Source organism: Cladophialophora psammophila (assembly GCF_000585535.1).
Source record: "Cladophialophora psammophila CBS 110553 chromosome Unknown aczJe-supercont1.5, whole genome shotgun sequence".
In the NCBI taxonomy this organism is placed as follows: Eukaryota; Fungi; Ascomycota; class Eurotiomycetes; order Chaetothyriales; family Herpotrichiellaceae; genus Cladophialophora; species Cladophialophora psammophila.
The window spans coordinates 1,766,272-1,783,934 of NW_006912926.1; the positions used below are offsets into that span (position 1 = coordinate 1,766,272).

At 49.2% G+C, this 17,663-nt stretch overlaps 7 protein-coding genes across 7 annotated transcripts; 2 read left to right on the top strand and 5 right to left on the bottom strand.

Annotated features, from left to right (window-relative positions):
- Positions 1-33: 33 nt before the first annotated feature.
- On the top strand, positions 34-1,425 carry A1O5_04285 (uncharacterized protein; the record flags this gene model as incomplete). Its single annotated transcript, XM_007744893.1, has 2 exons — positions 34-1,280; positions 1,335-1,425. 2 exons carry the CDS (start codon positions 34-36, stop codon positions 1,423-1,425), a joined length of 1,338 nt encoding a protein of 445 aa, XP_007743083.1.
- Positions 1,426-1,638: 213 nt separating this feature from the next.
- Positions 1,639-2,020, bottom strand: A1O5_04286 (uncharacterized protein; the record flags this gene model as incomplete). The annotated part of the gene is made up of 2 exons (XM_007744894.1): positions 1,639-1,874; positions 1,939-2,020. 2 exons carry the CDS (start codon positions 2,018-2,020, stop codon positions 1,639-1,641), a joined length of 318 nt encoding a protein of 105 aa, XP_007743084.1.
- A 1,875-nt stretch (positions 2,021-3,895) lies between these two features.
- A1O5_04287 (uncharacterized protein) lies at positions 3,896-5,476 on the bottom strand (the record flags this gene model as incomplete). Its single annotated transcript, XM_007744895.1, has 1 exon — positions 3,896-5,476. The coding sequence occupies one exon, from the start codon at positions 5,474-5,476 to the stop codon at positions 3,896-3,898; it is 1,581 nt and encodes a 526-aa protein (XP_007743085.1).
- A 3,777-nt stretch (positions 5,477-9,253) lies between these two features.
- On the top strand, positions 9,254-9,895 carry A1O5_04288 (uncharacterized protein; the record flags this gene model as incomplete). Its single annotated transcript, XM_007744896.1, has 1 exon — positions 9,254-9,895. The coding sequence occupies one exon, from the start codon at positions 9,254-9,256 to the stop codon at positions 9,893-9,895; it is 642 nt and encodes a 213-aa protein (XP_007743086.1).
- Positions 9,896-11,629: 1,734 nt separating this feature from the next.
- Positions 11,630-12,731, bottom strand: A1O5_04289 (uncharacterized protein; the record flags this gene model as incomplete). The annotated part of the gene is made up of 3 exons (XM_007744897.1): positions 11,630-12,028; positions 12,092-12,616; positions 12,669-12,731. The coding sequence occupies 3 exons, from the start codon at positions 12,729-12,731 to the stop codon at positions 11,630-11,632; spliced, it is 987 nt and encodes a 328-aa protein (XP_007743087.1).
- Positions 12,732-14,446: 1,715 nt separating this feature from the next.
- On the bottom strand, positions 14,447-14,812 carry A1O5_04290 (uncharacterized protein; the record flags this gene model as incomplete). The annotated part of the gene is made up of 1 exon (XM_007744898.1): positions 14,447-14,812. One exon carries the CDS (start codon positions 14,810-14,812, stop codon positions 14,447-14,449), a length of 366 nt encoding a protein of 121 aa, XP_007743088.1.
- A 1,037-nt stretch (positions 14,813-15,849) lies between these two features.
- Positions 15,850-17,292, bottom strand: A1O5_04291 (uncharacterized protein; the record flags this gene model as incomplete). Its single annotated transcript, XM_007744899.1, has 1 exon — positions 15,850-17,292. One exon carries the CDS (start codon positions 17,290-17,292, stop codon positions 15,850-15,852), a length of 1,443 nt encoding a protein of 480 aa, XP_007743089.1.
- Between the last annotated feature and the right edge of the window lie 371 nt (positions 17,293-17,663).

Below are 17,663 nucleotides of genomic sequence, written 5' to 3' on the forward strand. Positions count from 1 at the left end.
CAAGGATCCAGATGTATCTACCTTGTGGCTTCAATGGCAACAGGTGTTCAGAGTGACTCGGCATCTGATCAAGCCGACGTCCACAGATGCGAAGACAAGTTGAACATTGTGATCGTGGGAGCAGGGTTAGCAGGTCTGGCTGCCGCCATCTCCTGTGCTCTTGCAGGACACAGGGTCACAGTCTTCGAGGCCGCCAAAGAACTGGCTGAGATCGGTGCTGGACTACAAATCACCCCAAATGCTTCGAAATTGTTTCGAGAGTGGGGCTTGGAAGATTCAATCAAGGCCCTAGCTGCAATACCGACGGTCCTGGCTGTGCACAGATACAGGGACGGCAAGATTCTGGCAGAGGAACGGGATTTTGACAAGAACCTTCAGCAAAAATACGGCATCCCTTTCCTTGACATTCACCGGGTTGATTTGCAGAAGATCTTGTATAATAAAGCCATCTCGCTTGGTGTCATTGTGCAGCTCGATTGTCGCGTGCCGTTGGTTGTGAGCACATCGGCAGGGCCGAAAGTCGTCTTCAAATCCGGTCGAGAAGTTCAAAGCGACCTAGTCGTTGGGGCTGACGGACTGTGGTCAAAATGTAGAGAGAGCATGTTGAAGAAAGCCGACGAGCCGTTACCGACCGGAGACTTGGCTTACAGAATTGTTCTACAACTTGACAAGATCACAGATCCTGAATTGAGGCATTGGATCGCTAACCCTCAGGTTCATTTCTGGATCGGCCCCTATTCCCACGCAGTGGCATACTCAATCAGAGGCGGCACAATGTACAATATAGTCCTCCTTTGCCCAGACGACCTCCCGCACGGACTTTCACGAACGACAGGCTCAGTCAGCGAGATGCAGGCATTATTTGCTGGGTGGGATCCCATACTCACCCGTTTCCTCAAGCAAGTTGATCAAGTCGACAAGTGGAAACTTATGCATCGTGAAGAGGTTGCATCATGGACGAATCTGGAGAAGAACTTCGTCTTGCTCGGCGATTCCTGCCACCCAATGCTTCCCTATCTTGCACAAGGTGCAAATTCATCCATCGAAGATGGTGGGGTCCTAAGAAGATTGCTGTCGTATGTCACATCCAAGGAACAATTGCCATCGGCGATCACGCTCTATGAACGCCTCCGTAAACCCAGAAGCGAGAGTATTGCCCGAGAAACCTTCCATCAGAGGGAGGCATTTCACATGCCCGACGGCCTGGAACAGCAGGAAAGGGACAGGCTCTTCGAATCACAACTGGGTAAAGAGATATCTGGCAAGTTTCCTAGTCGTTGGTAAGTGTTTATTTTTCCTTCGCTGATGTGGGATGATGCTGACACTAATTGTAGGACCTGTCCAGAGGTACAGCCGTGGCTTTATGGTTACGACGCTTATCGAGAAGCAGATGAGGCGGTGAAGTTGACACCGTTTGAGTATTAGACGATACCCAAGACAAAAGCTCTTCGAGAGGACTGCGAACGCCTTTTATATACAAGGTTAGATCGTTGGAATATGATAGTGGAGAATGTATTGAGAGATATAGCATGCCAGTCATATCATCCTCCACGATGAGTTGGGAACTTCTGTACAGGGTATTTGAACCACCTGCAATCCCTGGACATTTCGAAATTTCTGATGCAGTTCAGCATATTCTCAGGACCTCTGCCTGTGTAGTCCCATTCGCACAATGTCATCCTCATAATGGGCATTGATTCTCTTATCTGCTAGCTGTCGGATGAGTCCAATCTCTGCAGCACCACGAGGGATCATCTCTGCCTCATATGCGTCGATGGCATCTTTCAGGGATCCGCTGCCTGTATAGACTGCTGAAAATGCAGCAACAATCTCGCTAGCGTCTTTGAATGCGTTGTTGAGGCCTTGGCCCCTATCTGTTCAAAGCAAAGCAAAAAGTCAATGGGTGAACGGTGAGCAGCAAATCACTGGGTGACTCACGTGGAAGCATTACATGGGCTGCGTCGCCAGCCAGCGTGACTCTTCCATCCGTATTGTCCCCCGGGAATGGCGCAAACTGCATTCTGGGGGCGACCGGGATAATTTCATCATTCTGCAGCGCAAGCACAGCCGTTCTGAATGGTTCAGACAGTCGCGATGCTCGGGTTTTAAAGTATCGCAGGCGTTCTTGGGGATCTCCAAGGTCGGCTGCGTACTAAGGACCTCTCCATGAGAAGTAGATTTGATGGATCCAGTTCTCTGGATGATCTTTGCCCGAGGCATCAAATACTGTAAATAATTTGCGGTGGTTAGGCTCTGAAAATGGTCTCGGATTTACTTTGAGATGGAAAGGGGATGTAGTAATGGTTACCTGCAAGAAGTGCAGTGCATCCATCACCGGAAATGCAAGCTTCACAATAGGATGATGCATATGCAAGACTAGAGCTTGTTCTGCAGTGTATTTCGCGACATGGTTGATCATCGTCAGGTCCATCCCAAGCAGCTTGCCCTTATCGCCGCAGAGAAATTCCCGTACCCGAGATTTAGAGCCATCACAACCCAAGAGACACGCACCAGTCTCCTGAGAACCGTCCTCGAACTCGGCGGTGACTTGCTTAGGCGATTCGATACTGACATCCAGGAGGCGTTTACTAAGCTAAGCTCTATGAATTCAGCAGGAGAGAGCGTAGTAAAGTATACAGCGTTGGATGGGGGACTCAACTTTGATGTTCAACTTCTGGTTCTCGCTCAAGAACCTGCGAAGTTTCTTCCGCGACCCTCGCGTGATGGCGGGCATCTGGAGATACCGCACAACCTCCCCCGTGTCTGCGTCGAGATGTGGAAAGTTTGATCTTGTTTCCAGTTGTAGTGAGGATCGACTGTTGCTTCATGTAATCGCGCTCCAAGACTTTCCGGTAAGACCTTCTTCAAGTCCTCCTCGCCCCAGTGAATGAGCATTCCTAGATTTTCTTCCTGAGCAGCGCATCCATAGGGTCGGAGACGTCTTTCCGGGAGGCGCTCACCCCAATCTCGTGTCTTATTCGGAAATTCTTCCCTTGTATCTCGCTCGAACAGGATGTACGAGACTCTTGCCTAATACGCCTCAGTTTCGACAGACCACTTTGACCCGAGGACGGCTATTTGCTTCTGAGGTTCGCACCTGTTTCAGCCCAGAAGCAATAGCAAGCCCACAATCACCCGCCGCATATTCGAGTTAGAGCCTGATCGTTGGGCGTATTGATGGATATACCTCCTCCCACGACAAGCACGGGGTTTTCTGGCGAAGCTCCTCGGTTGAGCATGGTGAATGCATTTTCCAAGGCTGTCTCCATCATGAATATCGCTTCTACTACCGAATACATTGAGAAAGAGGGCAGGCGGACTAGTCAGGAAGAGAGATTTCCCCCGTTATCCAACGAGGCAATTTAGGCGAGCGCACTTCGCCAACATGCAGCTTGCCAGAGAACCTTCTTCATCAATGGAACCTCGTCAAGAGTCATATCCAAAGATGCGACAAGGCAGGAAACAACTCCACGGTGGAGCACTAAGCAAGGACCGACAACTCTGTACAAAACGCAGAAAAGTTGAGCTCAGTCTTCTGAATTGGTGGGGCTTTATTTGACTTTAACAGCGTGACTGATATCGAAAGTTTATGAAATTCGTCGTCCACTTGGTTTGAATGAGTCTGAAATTGATCATTAGTGTGTAAGACACACAAACTATACACCTTGGGTCTGAAAATTGTCATCTTTCGCTGTGTGAGTCTGGCGCTTGTCAAAGACACGAGAGTAAACTTCAACGTGAAGCAAAAGGAGAGCCTGTTCCGCAGATTCCTTCAAGCAAATGCCCTAGTCTCATTCCTGCTGATATAAACGAAGGGCAAATCCCTCTCCTAACTCCAAACAAATGAAGAGCATTCGATCCTGGTATGGGCTCGAGGGAGCAGAACATCACACCTCTATCGGATGGTTACCCCAATCCTTGCGCCGGGGGGTTGATGGATGGATGTGCCGTATGGCGCATTCCCCAACATGCCGGCGCCTCCAGAATGACCACCCTCTGCAGTTTGTTCGTCCGCGGGGTCCAAATACCCTCCATTAGCCTCATCCTCGCCCTGTATATCGTCTTCATCGTGATATTGGTCTCCAGGCCAATATGTCCCGCCATCAGTCTCCAACCCGTCATACTGCCCCATATCCTCACCGTGCTCCATATCGCCACCGTGTTCCATATCATTGCTGGGATTCGTGTTGTTGGCGAAGTTCGTGTTGTGGGTGCTGGTGTTCCCGCCGTTATTGACGTTCGCGCCGCTATCGACGCTCGCACCGGTATCGAAACCCGCGCCCATACTGGGATCCGCGCCCATATAAGGATCTGTGGGGTATGCGTTAGGATCTAAAGGATCTTCGTTAGGATCTGTCGGGTATGCGTTGGGATCTGAAGGGTCTTCGTTGGGATCTGGCGGGTACGCGTTAAAATCTGTCGGGTATGCGTTGGGATCTAAAGGGTCTTCGTTGGGATCTGTCGGGTACGCGTTAGGATCTGAAGGGTCTTCGTTAGGATCTGTCGGGTACGCGTTAGGATCTGTCGGGTATGCGTTAGGATCTGAAGGGTATACGTTAGGATCTGAAGGGTATGCGTTAGGATCTAAAGGGTCTTCGTTAGGATCTGTCGGGTACGCGTTAGGATCTGTCGGGTATGCGTTGGGATCCGAAGGGTATGCGTTGGGATCTACGGCTCCCCCTGGGTACATATTCGGGTACTGTTGATTTTGCCATTTTTGTAGACCAGTTTGGATAAGACCTGTGACTGTAGTATTCGCTGCATTCACACCGATGCCTGTGAGCTGGCTTTTCAAGTCATCTTGCCAATTGTAGCTGGGCTGCTGGCCATAATACGAGTTTGGGTCAGTTGCTCCCGAGCCGAAGGGGAAAGAGTTCTCGTTTGGCGGGTATGAACTTGTCGGTTGATGTTCATTACCAGGCGGAATGGTGCCTGGATGTAGGGGCTTTGTAGGGACTTGCGACTCATGTGGCTGCTGAGCACCCGGGACTTCGAATGGTGGCTCTTCTGGATGGCCCGGCTCGGTGTCTGGATGACCGGGGGGTGGTGGATGTTGGAGCCCAGTCCCGTGAGGTTCTCCTGGCAGTGGTGTTTCTGTTGGATGGTTCGGCTCTGTCCCGTGGGGTTCTCCTGGCAATGGTGTTTCTGTTGAATGTTTGAGATCAGTCCCGTGAGGTTCTCCTGGCAATGGCGTTTCTGTTGGTTGGTTCGGCTCTGTCCCGTGAGGTTCTCCTGGCGGCGGTGGTTGCTTCTCTGGAGTTACTGGAGGATTATGTGGTGGTAATGATGGCGGCTCTGGTGGAGATGCTGGATGACTCGCTGCTGGAGCCGCTGGAGGTTTGGGAGGTGGTGGTGGCGGCGGTGATGGTGGCTTCGCTGGAGCCGCTGGTTTGGGAGGAGGAGGAGGAGGTGGTGGTGGTTCTTTAGGAGCAGAGCTTGACGGCTTAGGAGCCTTTTTCAAACTAAATTTTCCCATTGCAGTATAATAGGCAAGGTTGATAAAACGAAGGCCGAGAACCTGGAAGCCTACCTAATCTCTATCGGTGGGAGTTACTTTTCCTCCCAAGCATCCCAGATATGCAATCTATGAGTTATATACAAGTTCAAATACCGCTGCGGTACAAGCTCCCAGTATTTACAGCCGTGAAGGTGGTTCTCTTTGGCGACATCCCACAGCATGATGTGTAGAGGGCTTAGAGGCGCAGCCTAGTTAGGCTGGAATACTGCATGTACGTACAAGGATTCGTTCTATTTAGGTCGAGCCGAGTACCTATTCCGGGCGGTGTAAAAGCGACGCGTCGAAATGGTCAGAACAATGGCCAATCTATCTTACCGATGATTACGGGTGCAAGCGCTTTCCAACTTTTGACTCGATCAAACACTATCAGTGGGTGGTTGTGGACATGATAGCTGGTTAGTTGGCAGAACGACTTGTGTGGCTGGTGAGGCGTAAGCAAGTCGCCATGATCCCACGTGTTGGGGTGCCATGTAATCGGTAGAGAATGCGAAGAAAAGTTATGTAAAATACAGGTTATTTTCATACCTAGGTAGGTAACTAGACTCTATAGTCTCATTGGTGGTCTTTTACCGAGTGCCCAGGCGGGGGCGGCCCCCTTACTACCCCTGTTCATTATAATGGTATCCACTTGTCAAGCTAGCCCTTTTATCACTTTGCTACCACCTCGGGGCTAGTGTATGGCTCCTTGGACTGCCGACATCTTCTCTATCTAGTACGAGGTATGCATAGTGCTTATACCACCTTCATTCAACTGCATGTACGAGATGACAGGGACAATGACACCCTGGCCTTACGGTAACCGAAGCACTGACTTCTACATCTAACAATAAACTCACCTCCTCTTGCAGCATAGGGTTGATGAATATGGAAGGGATTGTGGTCCATTTTTACCACTGTGGCACTGCCTCGGTCTATCGCTTGCCCCTCGAGATATGGTCCTGATGAAGGAATAGCCCCAATCCTACAGTTGCTCTGTGATAAGATTGAAGTTATTACTCAGCTTGAACGTTCCTTGAGCAACACGTGCAGACGAGTTACTATTTTTGATCGTGGTTGGAAATCCAGAAGTAGACGATATAAGAACTCAAGGTTCGCCTTGGCAAAAGAACAGAGCACATCAGCAGTGCCATTCATCAAAATCCAACATTTTTCAAGCCTCCATTGAGAATAACTTGCCGCTTATAATTGTCCCACTCAGTTCATCATCCACAGTACCCATACACCACACAATGGTTCTCGATCACGTGGAACATCTTGCCGAGCACGGACTCGAAGATATCGTCGATGGTGTTCATGACCTTGCTGACGCCACTGAAGATGCTTGGCATGATGGCGAGGACTACTGCGACGACTCGGGCATGAACGATGGGAGCGGTCATTACGACGAACACGGAGGCGACGATGGCCAGTGGAGTCATGAACATGATGGCCACCATCACCACGAGCACGCTGGCTGGGGCCACTCCCACGACGGAAGCTCCAACAAGCATGAAGGAGATTGTGAGTTCCCAACAACCCGACACATCCATACCCAGGAACATTGTAGTGGCTAACCATTTCTCTTAGACCATGACGGCAGTCATGGTGAAGCGCATGAAGGCTCGGGACACGATGATCATCTGGGCCATCACATGGGTGGGCACGAAGATCATACCCACTCTGGATCTGGTCATCATGATGATAGTTGTCATCAACAGCAACACCACCCTGAGGAGGATGGCCATCAACAGCAACATCACGATGACCAATACCACGATATGTAAATTTCTCAGTTCCGGAGAGCGAGGTTGTGCGGGTGCAGTGGATGTTTCACGATCTTTTTTGGATGTACTTTGTTGCTTCCGTTGGGAGGTTTGGAGCACAAGCCAATGGGTTGTTGCATTCGATTTCCGAAAACTAGTTGCCATTTTGTAACATTGGTAGTTTTGCATTCACTTCGGTTGCTATGCCTAATTCCCATGTTGTTTTCTATATTGCGTGCAATTCTATTGTACCCTCAAAACCCCCTCTACTTCTTCTGTATTGGAGCCCGATAGGAATAGAACCTGTCACTCTAAATAGTACACTCATACTACCCAATTTCACTAGAAAAGACATGGACGTTGATGGGGGGAATTAGTACGCAGCTGATCGGTATAATTTGTGTTTATCAAGGAAGTTGCTGAGGATACTGGGAATCGAAGTGATTAAGACTCAAGATCGTCCATAATACGTTGCTGATCTAGACTGAAACCTCTAGCTTGTTGCTGAGAATGAAGGCTTCCGATGTCCAGACTCCTGAAGGCAACAACACCTCGACTTCGAAACACGACTGACCAGAGGTTCTACAGAAACTTCCCTTGCGGCGAGAGTCACCGGCAGCAAGCTGCTGTATTTACTACGTCACTTAAAGAGAACTAGCCGTGGAGACCGACATGAGATCCATAACAATGATGAGTGGCACAGAGAGTGTACTTCGTACTGTGCAAAATAATGTGAGATGGAAATCCATTCCTCGGGCGCCGTCACTTCTGCCATTCGGTCTGCTAGTAGCTAGAATCCGGATGGTAGTTTGCGGGTCAGCTGTGCGTCTGACTACCTCCCAGCCTGCAACATAAGAAATGTCCTGACCTAAGCACGCTCCCGATATAGATTGGAAATGTAATCCAATCGCGGGAACGGCCTGTGGATGAGGAGACAGCCAGCCTTGCGGAGGTGCATCCGTGCGCAGCCCGATTTCAAGCAATCTTGGCAGAGAGGGGCAACAGAAGCTTAAATTAGCATGTGGGGAGCCTCGCGTACTGGTTCTTGTAGCTACCGGTTGGAATCTGAGAATATTGTCACTTCTGCAGAGGGGCAACGCTATATACAGCCGTAGGGCCATTTCAGCACTAAAATTGGTTGGGCTCAGCCTCCAGCGCCAGGCCCCCCTTACAAGAAGCCAAAGTCAGCTCAAGTAGATGGGAATAAGAATAAAATTCACCCATCACAATCTCTACTGCAACTTTGACACCATCAAATTCGCTCGTTAGAATATCAATTCTCGGTTTTGTGTCAATCCTTGCATTTCATACCTCTACTTGACTACTCTCTTTTGATTTGCCTAGACTACACATTCTCTCAAAATGAATTCGGTATCAAGCATGGGAGCCGGTATGGGCGCTGGAATGTCACAGTATTGGAAGAAGCATATAGCCGGTACGTCCCAAGCTCCCCCGTGGATTGAAGGCTTGCTGATGGTTGGGCAGACAGTGTCTGGCTGCGGCTTTTTGTGTATCTATTAGCCGCGTTGGCTATTTTGTTCCAGAGTGAGTTATACCTTTCAACCTGTGTTGCAGTCGTACCTACTGACTGTTTCTGTAAAGGTCTAGTCATTCTGGGTGACGTCCCAGGTGCCCAAGGAGCAGGTAGTGGTACATCAGGATATTATCTTTTACAATTCAACTCCGTTGATGGAGAAGCAACAACTCGACTCCGGATCGGGTACACAGGTTCGTATCGTGAGGAGCACAGAGTAAGAAGACGACGGCTGACTCTCGTGTAGCAATGTGTTGTTCGCTTTCCAGCGGGCCTGAACACTGCGCCATTACAGTCGGTAAAGATCACGCGTCAAGCATTCGATACCTATCCATCGGATCAAACAACATATACGATTTCGAAGCATTGCCTGCTAATCAAACCCTTAACTCTGTGCTGTTTGAGGTGGGGGCCTCGTTGCAAAATGATGTCTTCATTGTGTTTCCCGCCATTCCTGGCATGTTCTTGGCCCTCGGGGTCATTATGTTTGCCATCTACGGCACATTAAACAAGCCTTGGGTTGGCCCAGCATCCTCCTGGAGGCAGTCGCAAAGGAACCGCAGGCTCGACATACTGCGGATTGCAATGATCGCCCTTATCGGTCTTTCAGTCGTCTTCGCTTTCGCTGCTGCTGTGTCGAATTCGCAAATGTTCGCAGCCGTCCAGCTCGCCACGAGCCACAACACCCAAGCGCCGGGGGTATTCCAGGTGACAAAGGGGACTGCCGCGCTAGCGTTACATTGGCTGGCGGTGATTTCGACTCTCGGCTTCCTTATCGGCATTATCCAGACACACGTCGAAATCAGCGCCGTCAAGATCAAGGTCAACCCCGACGATACAGCGGGAACGACAGGCGGCAGCCAATTCCAGGCGAACGGCAGCACGATTGAGAGAGCTTCCCTCCTGAAGGATGCAGAGCCTATGGCAATGAACCAAGCTGGCTTGGCCCCACAGGTTCCTAATCCAAACACGAGCAATCCGGGTGGACCGGCTGGAGGCATGGGGGCACGGGGAGGAATGAGAGGCGGCGCGATGGGTGCTCGTGGAGGAATGGCAGCACGAGGTCGGGGAGGCGCTGTGCCCCGAGGACGAGGAATGTAAGAAAACGTACGTGGACCGACTCTGTAATCGTATTAGGCGGGTAATTCCAGGTCTGTCTTTCCGGCAGTTTGGGAAAGTGGCAGTAGATAGAACCAGCTTCAACTAGGCATTGAAGCTTATACGGGTTCCGTAACAGACGGCGTATTCGAGCTCATTTTACGCAATCAATTCAGCCTCTCTCGTTACAGACTTCAGCTGCGAAGTACCGGATGCAAAGGAAAAGCAAGAGGGCAAAATCCTGTCGTGTGGTATGTCTCGTTTGCAACCCTACACTACCTAGCGATAGTCTGGTACAATAGCTTGCTCAGAACAGCTAGGCATTCCACCCGGCGGAAAATTGCAAACTCAGTTGATGCCTTTAGTTAACTTCTCTCATGGCACCCGAAGAGATATAGCAATATCCGCAGCTCTGCAGTTAAAACAGGGGTTGGTGTTACCTGCACGTCCTAAAGCTCAAAGGGAGTTGGTCCCCTTGTCCTACGATACATGTCCGAGAATGCCCTGACCATTCTGGAATCTGGTTAGGGGATTTAACTCTCCGTTGGGAAAGTGAACTAGTCTTCGCAGCGACGGCGATGAACAGGGTAGCCCAGCTCCCGATAAGGCTATTACTGCACAGAGTACCTCGTTTCAAGTAAAACTTGACAGAGCCCCGCAGTGACATTGCTTATGACTGTCAGACGTGAACATCGGCAGACTGAGCCCCTTCCTGTTTCTAACTGGGTCGGTTGTTTTAGTGGACCCTGACTACCGGAGGCTTGAGCAGCGGCCGTCTGTATCGGAGTTACAAGGTACATAAACATTAAGGATCTAATCTTGTAATTATGGGGTGGGAATGAACCAATACTTGGTACAATTAGTTAATGCGGGTAATCAAAAAAATCAGAAAGAAAAAAAGGTTAAAATCAAGGTTAGACGAATCGGGAGAATGCTCTGATTTGCGACTAATGAGGGTTCAGGCCCGCGGTTAGTTTAGATCGACGATGGTCCTTCTAGTGCTTGGTGAGCTTGGTCTTACTTGAGTATGCTTATTAGCATTGAGGGGCCAGATGAGGCCAGCTGCACCCATAATTGGCGATGCCATTGTCAGCCCTGGGGCTGCTACAGAATCCTAATTTCACCTCACTTGAACGGACTACTCCGTTCTGGATGCAAGAAGCAAAGTCTTCAAACCCCTCAACCTGCTGATCTTATGCTACAGTACAAAACCACAGATCGACTTCCCCACAGTAGCAGGTTTGTTGAAAGGGCTCTCTAGCTGTCATCCGGAGACTGGCCGGTTCTGGGCCGTGGAGAACTCTATCAGGTGCCTGCGCACCCTTTCTTGCATTGATGTTTGGACGTCCCACCACTGCACGGACCTCGGGAGTAACCTGCAGACATAGGTTCTCTGCATGCGACCACAAACAGCGCAGAAAGCAGCCGTCTCACAGCAATGAATCCCCCGATTGGTTAAATCCGTCAATTGGCTTGGTATCTGATTGAAGGGATACATAGATGAGCTTCACTTAAATCTCTCAGCCCCTCATCTTACATTTCAGTGTTGCCCAGTACCGCGCTTTCTCCGGTCAATGCCCTTTCCGTTGTTCAGAGTCTGAAATTTCATGAGTCTAACATGCGCAAATAGTCAAAATTGATTTTCCGCTATGAACAGGCCTCTCCCAATATACAAGGGCCAACAACCCATGTTGGCCGATCTATCCAGTATTAGACATGAAATCCTGACGGCCAAGCTTATCTGAATTCTTCGCCGTAACCGTAATATTCATTGTCGCGTGGGTCCACCAGCATCCTTCTTGACGAGAATGCATCCCAATAACCCGAATCTGGAGGCTGCATGTAATACGGCATCATCATCGGCCTTCGTTTGGTTACCACCGGTGGCATATCAAATGCCTCGTATTGTCTCACAGGGACATGTGATCTCCGGCTGGGCCCAACACAGAGGGTGGCAGCCGTGGTCAGAGTTGAAATGAAGAGCAGCGCGACGGCGATCCATATCAGGGCCAAGAAGACATTCCCTTGTTGTGCGGACACACCAATCTGCGCCCCATTGGCGTTGATCCCGTTGACGACGATTGTCGTGATTGCTGTTGCGATACCAGCACAAATCGTAAGACTTAGCAAGGCAAGCTGGAGCGACAGTTAACATTCTGTTACGAGAGGCCCACGGTCATGACCAATCAAGCGACTTACCACAGAAGTGATGAGGATAAATTTCACAGCGGCTTTGCTGGTTGTGAATAAAACCCAGAGCGCCGCCAAAGTAGCCAAGACCAAGAAGGCAAGCCCGATGAGAAAGAAAACGATCATAGCTGCACCAGCAGACTGCACGTAGATGAATGCGCTCGTGATCCCGTTTGGCCAGTCTAGGTCTTCGAAGGAAATGTCTTCTCCGAGGGCGTTACCAAGGCGTGTCATGGCCGTCTCCATGATCTTGACGAGATCAAACCGCCGCGACAGTGATGGAGTCTCGCAGTGAGTAATAACGGCGCTTGCATGATCATCTTGGTAAGATGGTAGATAATTGCCTTCGCAATAATTGATGGCGTAAACGGAGTAGTATTCGAAGAGATCTAGCTCCGCATATCCCAGAGTGAGGGTTCCGTTAACGACGGCAGTACCGTTGATTGTGAGCGTTCCATTTACAAACTCAACACAATTGCATCCGTTGCCGGTCCCGTTATTAAATTTGGTATTTGCTATTTGCGATATGTTAAGCTTGTCCAAGTCAGCCAGCTTTCACCCAAGAAGAGAGTGATTTCTGGCTTACGTTAAACATATCAAGATTCGAAAGTGTTGTTGTTGAGGATCCTCCTAGGAGACAAACAAACATTAATGCAGTGGCGGCGAGCGCCGAAAGCAGCGTTAACAAAGGGGAGACTCTCATGATAAGCCCAGAGAAAGCGTAGAGAAGTTGTGAATGACAGCGGGAATACAGCGAACGGGTGCAGATCTGTAAAGAGTGACCAAAGTGCAGGGTAACGCCGCCAAATCTCGTAAAGAGTGACTGGTCTGCAAGAGAGTGTGAGCAATGGGAGAAAATTGACAAGAGTGCACCTGAGCGCGATTAAACTTAAGGGACGAATTGTGGAATCATGCCTAGAATGCCCATGGCTATGCTACAAGGTAGAGGAGCATGACATGTGTATAGCCTTGACGGCTGCACGGTCCAGTAAACGCCCGGTATAACTAGTGACCCATTCGCTTTTGCCCGAGGGGGGCCGAGTACCCTTGCCACATAGAGCGTTGATCTTCTCTCAACTCCCCAAAATACTCCTCCGAGTAATCAAGCATAGTAATATCCTTATTTTAACCTACACCTTTCACCCAATCAGATGGTTCAACATACATGGAAGCAGTTTCTAAATGAGGTGCAGCCCCACCAACACTTTGAAGGGCCTTGAGTACACTCCAGCGCCTTGCGCCACATACGGCCTCCATTCCTTTCAATGCTATTCACACGCCTCAGGCACTAATTATCGGTAGTCTCTCTCTGAGCATGAGGCTTACATGTGAAGTTAACTGACATTCGAGATTTCTGGCAACTCTTTCGTCCTAGTTCGGTTCGCAAAGTGGCCTATTAGTAAAGGGCCATATTGAAATAACTATGTACTATACTCAATCGATTCACTTCAACATATCGACTGTAGTAGCAGTCAGTCGTTTTAGAGCGTCACTGTCATTTTGGTCTGTTAAGACTCTGGGAGTTGCTCGAAGGCTTCTTTCTTTCTACCATTCTTTCTCGTGATTAAACTGTAGTTCAGTTCATAGATAGGTGTCTATGCAGAATGGTATCAATTTTTCTGATATCTCAGACTATAAACGAGAGCATCCGCATACAGAGCTGTTGGCAGACTATATATTATTTTCTGTAATAACATGACAAGATATAAAACATTGCTCCCCTTTAACGTGAAACTTCATGGACATAAAATCCCATACGCCTACTCTCCCCGCTCTATTGATGAGATCAACCCTGCACAGGAGATGGAGCCAGAAAACCTATATCTCCTTCTCTTGTCGCGTCGTACCCAGTCACACGGGAGTTTCTGGCCACCGAGGACGATCTGTTCAAGTTGTTGGCAGGTGAGTTGGGCCTATGTAGCATTTGTCTCGAATTCGATTGGACAATTGGCGAGGATGGCCTCGTGCGTGCTCTAGCCTTGACCGGACTTCTCCAAAAGAGATTATGGAAAAAGGACTCAGTCGGAGTCGGAGAATGAGCTGATTGTGTGGACTGTGGATCTATTGGCTTCACACTCAGGCTCTGGTCGCGGTTGATACCAAGAGCCCGAGATGCATTTGGGAAGCTGGTCGAAAATGAAGGTGTGCCTGTGCGAAGAATAGAAAGAGCTGAAAGATTGGGAGGGACTGGAGATGCTGGAGGCGGAGGAGAGACTGGTAATTCTAGAATTGCAGTCTTCGGCGTACGATGGTCGGCGGTATGAGTGCTGAAATGGGCATGATTGCTAGAATGATGAACTGTAGAAGCACTCCTGGGATCATCATTAGCCTACAACCTGTGAATCATGACCGCAATTCCCCACCTTACCAGGAGTCGCTCCCGTAGTAGTGATGTTGGTGTTGATCATGCTGATTGTACGTTGCTCCCTCTGTGGAGTGATAGTTGCTGCCTTGTGAGGATCCTTGATTATAGCCATGATCATAATATTCACCAGAGTGATCTCCATATTGTTCCTCGGATGCATGATAATGGTGGTAGCCGTTCCCATAATCCTGGCTTTCATCATAGTGTTGATGATAGTATTCAGGTGATTCTTCATGATACCAGTAATCGTCTTCCCAGTAGGGCTCGTTGTAGTCGTAATCCTCTCCCCCATACTCGCCATCCCATCCGTCATAGTCATGGTAGCCATCATAGTAGTAGTCGTGGTGGTAATAGTCGTAGTCCATTGCAATGGAGACCAATGGATCTGGTTGATCAGTCGCAACTTGACCTTGAGAAGGAAAACAAGCTGTTAGAAGCAGAGAGTGTGTTGATTTGCCTCTTCAATGACGCATATTTGACAAGTGCATTCCCTAGGAGTTTTATTCGACAACAAAATAGAGCCTATTATGCAAAGGAAAAGATCACTACAGGGCTGTTCAACCCCTAATTGGACACAGCCTATTTTCTGCTTGACAACACAGCTCACACCGTCAGGATTAGAATACCAAGCTCGTTGAGGCAAAGGTCGCAGCCAAGGATTTACGATGTATGGCAAGCCCACTGTGGCTTGTCTGCTGTGCTTGCTGAGCCTAGCTACAAATGGCCACATCCCGACATCCCCAATATTAGTGATATTGGGTGGAGATGGGTCCATAAATAAATCGGGTCAACCTCCACAATGGAGAAAATTAAGAATATGGATAAGCTTTTGCTTTGCCATGGTGGCCTCGAGCTAACACTTCGAGGCCAGTTCTGCTTTCTTATCGCGGACACCGAGATGCTGATAACTGGGAAGGCTCGGGCCCCTGAAACTTAAAGTGACAAAACCTCGAGTACTGGGTATTTTGAGTGGCTCAGTCATTACACCGAGTTTCACAGATCCACCTTTCAGACCAATTGTACCTAGCCATTAGCTCCCTTGACAGGACCCTCCAAAATGGCAGGTTCGGGCTTACTCCATGCTGCAGCCAGGGCATCTTACACTAACATACTACGGCCCTACTGGACCTGCCCATTTGACGGCGATACAAAAGCTTTTTGAGCAGTCGGCGTTGCCGTTCCTGGAAGAGGCCTCCGAAAGTCTAGCATGTGCTAGAAACATTGGATAAGATTACTGATGCAGGTCGGCGCCAAGCCGCGGCCATTTCGAAGGATCTGATGGTGCCGAGCAAGGCCATCCTTGACCCTGCTCTTGTGAAGAAGTGCTTTAGCTGCTGAACAAATTTGAATTGGCTGTTCAATACAGAGATGCTCATACTAAGCTCTAGTGCCTTTAGTTCCCTCAAGTTACTTTGAATTGGCTTGATTCCTTAGTGGGCATGGAAAGAAGCCACTCATGTTGATGACTGAGAGGATTGAACTGGAAACCAGAGGGGTTGGTCGACGGTGGAGGCTGTATGCTGTCGCCTTCCTCTTCGCAAGTCTCGTCTTCCCACTCATCTTCATCGTCAGCTAAACTGACGCCAGTTCTGGAGCCAAATCCGTCCGTGTAACCGTTGATGGAAACCCCCGTATTTCTGTTCGGGTCATCTACTGCCGCCGGCTTCTCTGATGTCGTAAGATACGGGCGATATGGTACATACTGTGTCTGCGGGTTGGGATTGATCGCGTAGCGTGGGAACGCAGAGTACTTCGGGGGCGCTTCTTCTGTCGTGTCGTAAGAAGACAGGTCATCTTCTGGATCGGTTTGGTTCTGTTGCGCATATTCTTGGCGGTGATTTGGAAACACATCAATATCATCTGGATCTGGATAGGTTTGCCTTTGTTGCGCATATTCTTGGTGGTGACTTGGAAACACATGATCGTCGTCTTCATATAGCTGCTCTTCCGCTGGCTGTTGTTGGTGCTTTTCCGGGTGTGCAGGGTCGTCAAATGCGGGCATCTGATCTTCTTCGGGATATACCTCACCCCGTTCGTAAAGATTGACTTCATCGACGACCTCCTGGATTTGGTCATCTGAGACAAGTCCGTAACCCGGCTCTTCGTGCCACTCACCTCCTTGTCTCTCTGCTCCCTGCTGATAATGGTAGTTATCGGCCTCCTGATTCCAGTCATTATATGTCCCATCAGCTTCTTGGTCGTAATATTCTCCATCATATTGTTGCTCTTCGGGATAGGCATGGCTCTCATAATTGTTGTTGCTGGATCCAGCATAAGTTCCAACTGCATAGTTCTCGTCTGCAATCTCGGTCTCCCCAGCTCTATACGCCTCGTTTCCATAGAGCGCCGGGTTGGGGTCAGTGTAATCCCCATACGGCTCTTCCTCGTACGTGTCAGCGCCATTATCTGGTTCATTGTATGCACCAGACATGTAAGGGCCCTCATAATAGCCCTCATTCGCCGCTGAGAGATCGTACTCAGCAGCTGCAAGTTCGTCGTAGCTATTGTCATATTGATATTGTTCTTCCTCATATCCAAGGGTTTTGTCCTCCTCCCTGTATATTCCGTCTTCATCCACGAATCTGTTGTTCGCCTCCGCGTGCGGCTCGTTGTACTCTTCCTCACGCTCTTCATAATATTCGTAGTCGTTTTCGTTTTGCTCGTAGTATTGCTCCCGTTTCTCTTCTGGTTCTTCTTTGTTGGACTGCGAACCGTGACTCCCTTCCTTCTTGCCGAGAATGTAATCTGTCAAGTGTTTCACGACTCGAGATCTGTCACCGCTTGCAACTGCGTCTAGAAGGAGCGCATATTCCTGAATCTCATCACGCCACTCCTCGTCTGGCATTGCTCATTTTCTTGAACCTGAATTCATATGCGCATTTTCCTAAGACAGCTATCAGCGGGTTGCGGCCTTGTACAAAGGCACGAGACATTCTTACTGGAAAGTTTGCAGGGTAGAGGATTTTCTACTCAAACCACGAATTTGGTTGTACGAAAATGGACAGTCATGCAAATCGTCCAAAAAGTGCAAGAAATAGACTTTGCCGCCTCAGGTAACAGGAATTCACATCGCCTCTAGAGCTAATCTTCCAGTTGATAGACGAGATTTTAGGCCTTCCAACGCCTTGGTGGTAGCTAGTTAATACCTTGAATGAAAGAAGGCAAGTCTGGTAGCTAGCCAAATCAGTAAGCCTGTAATCGAATAAGTGAAAATAG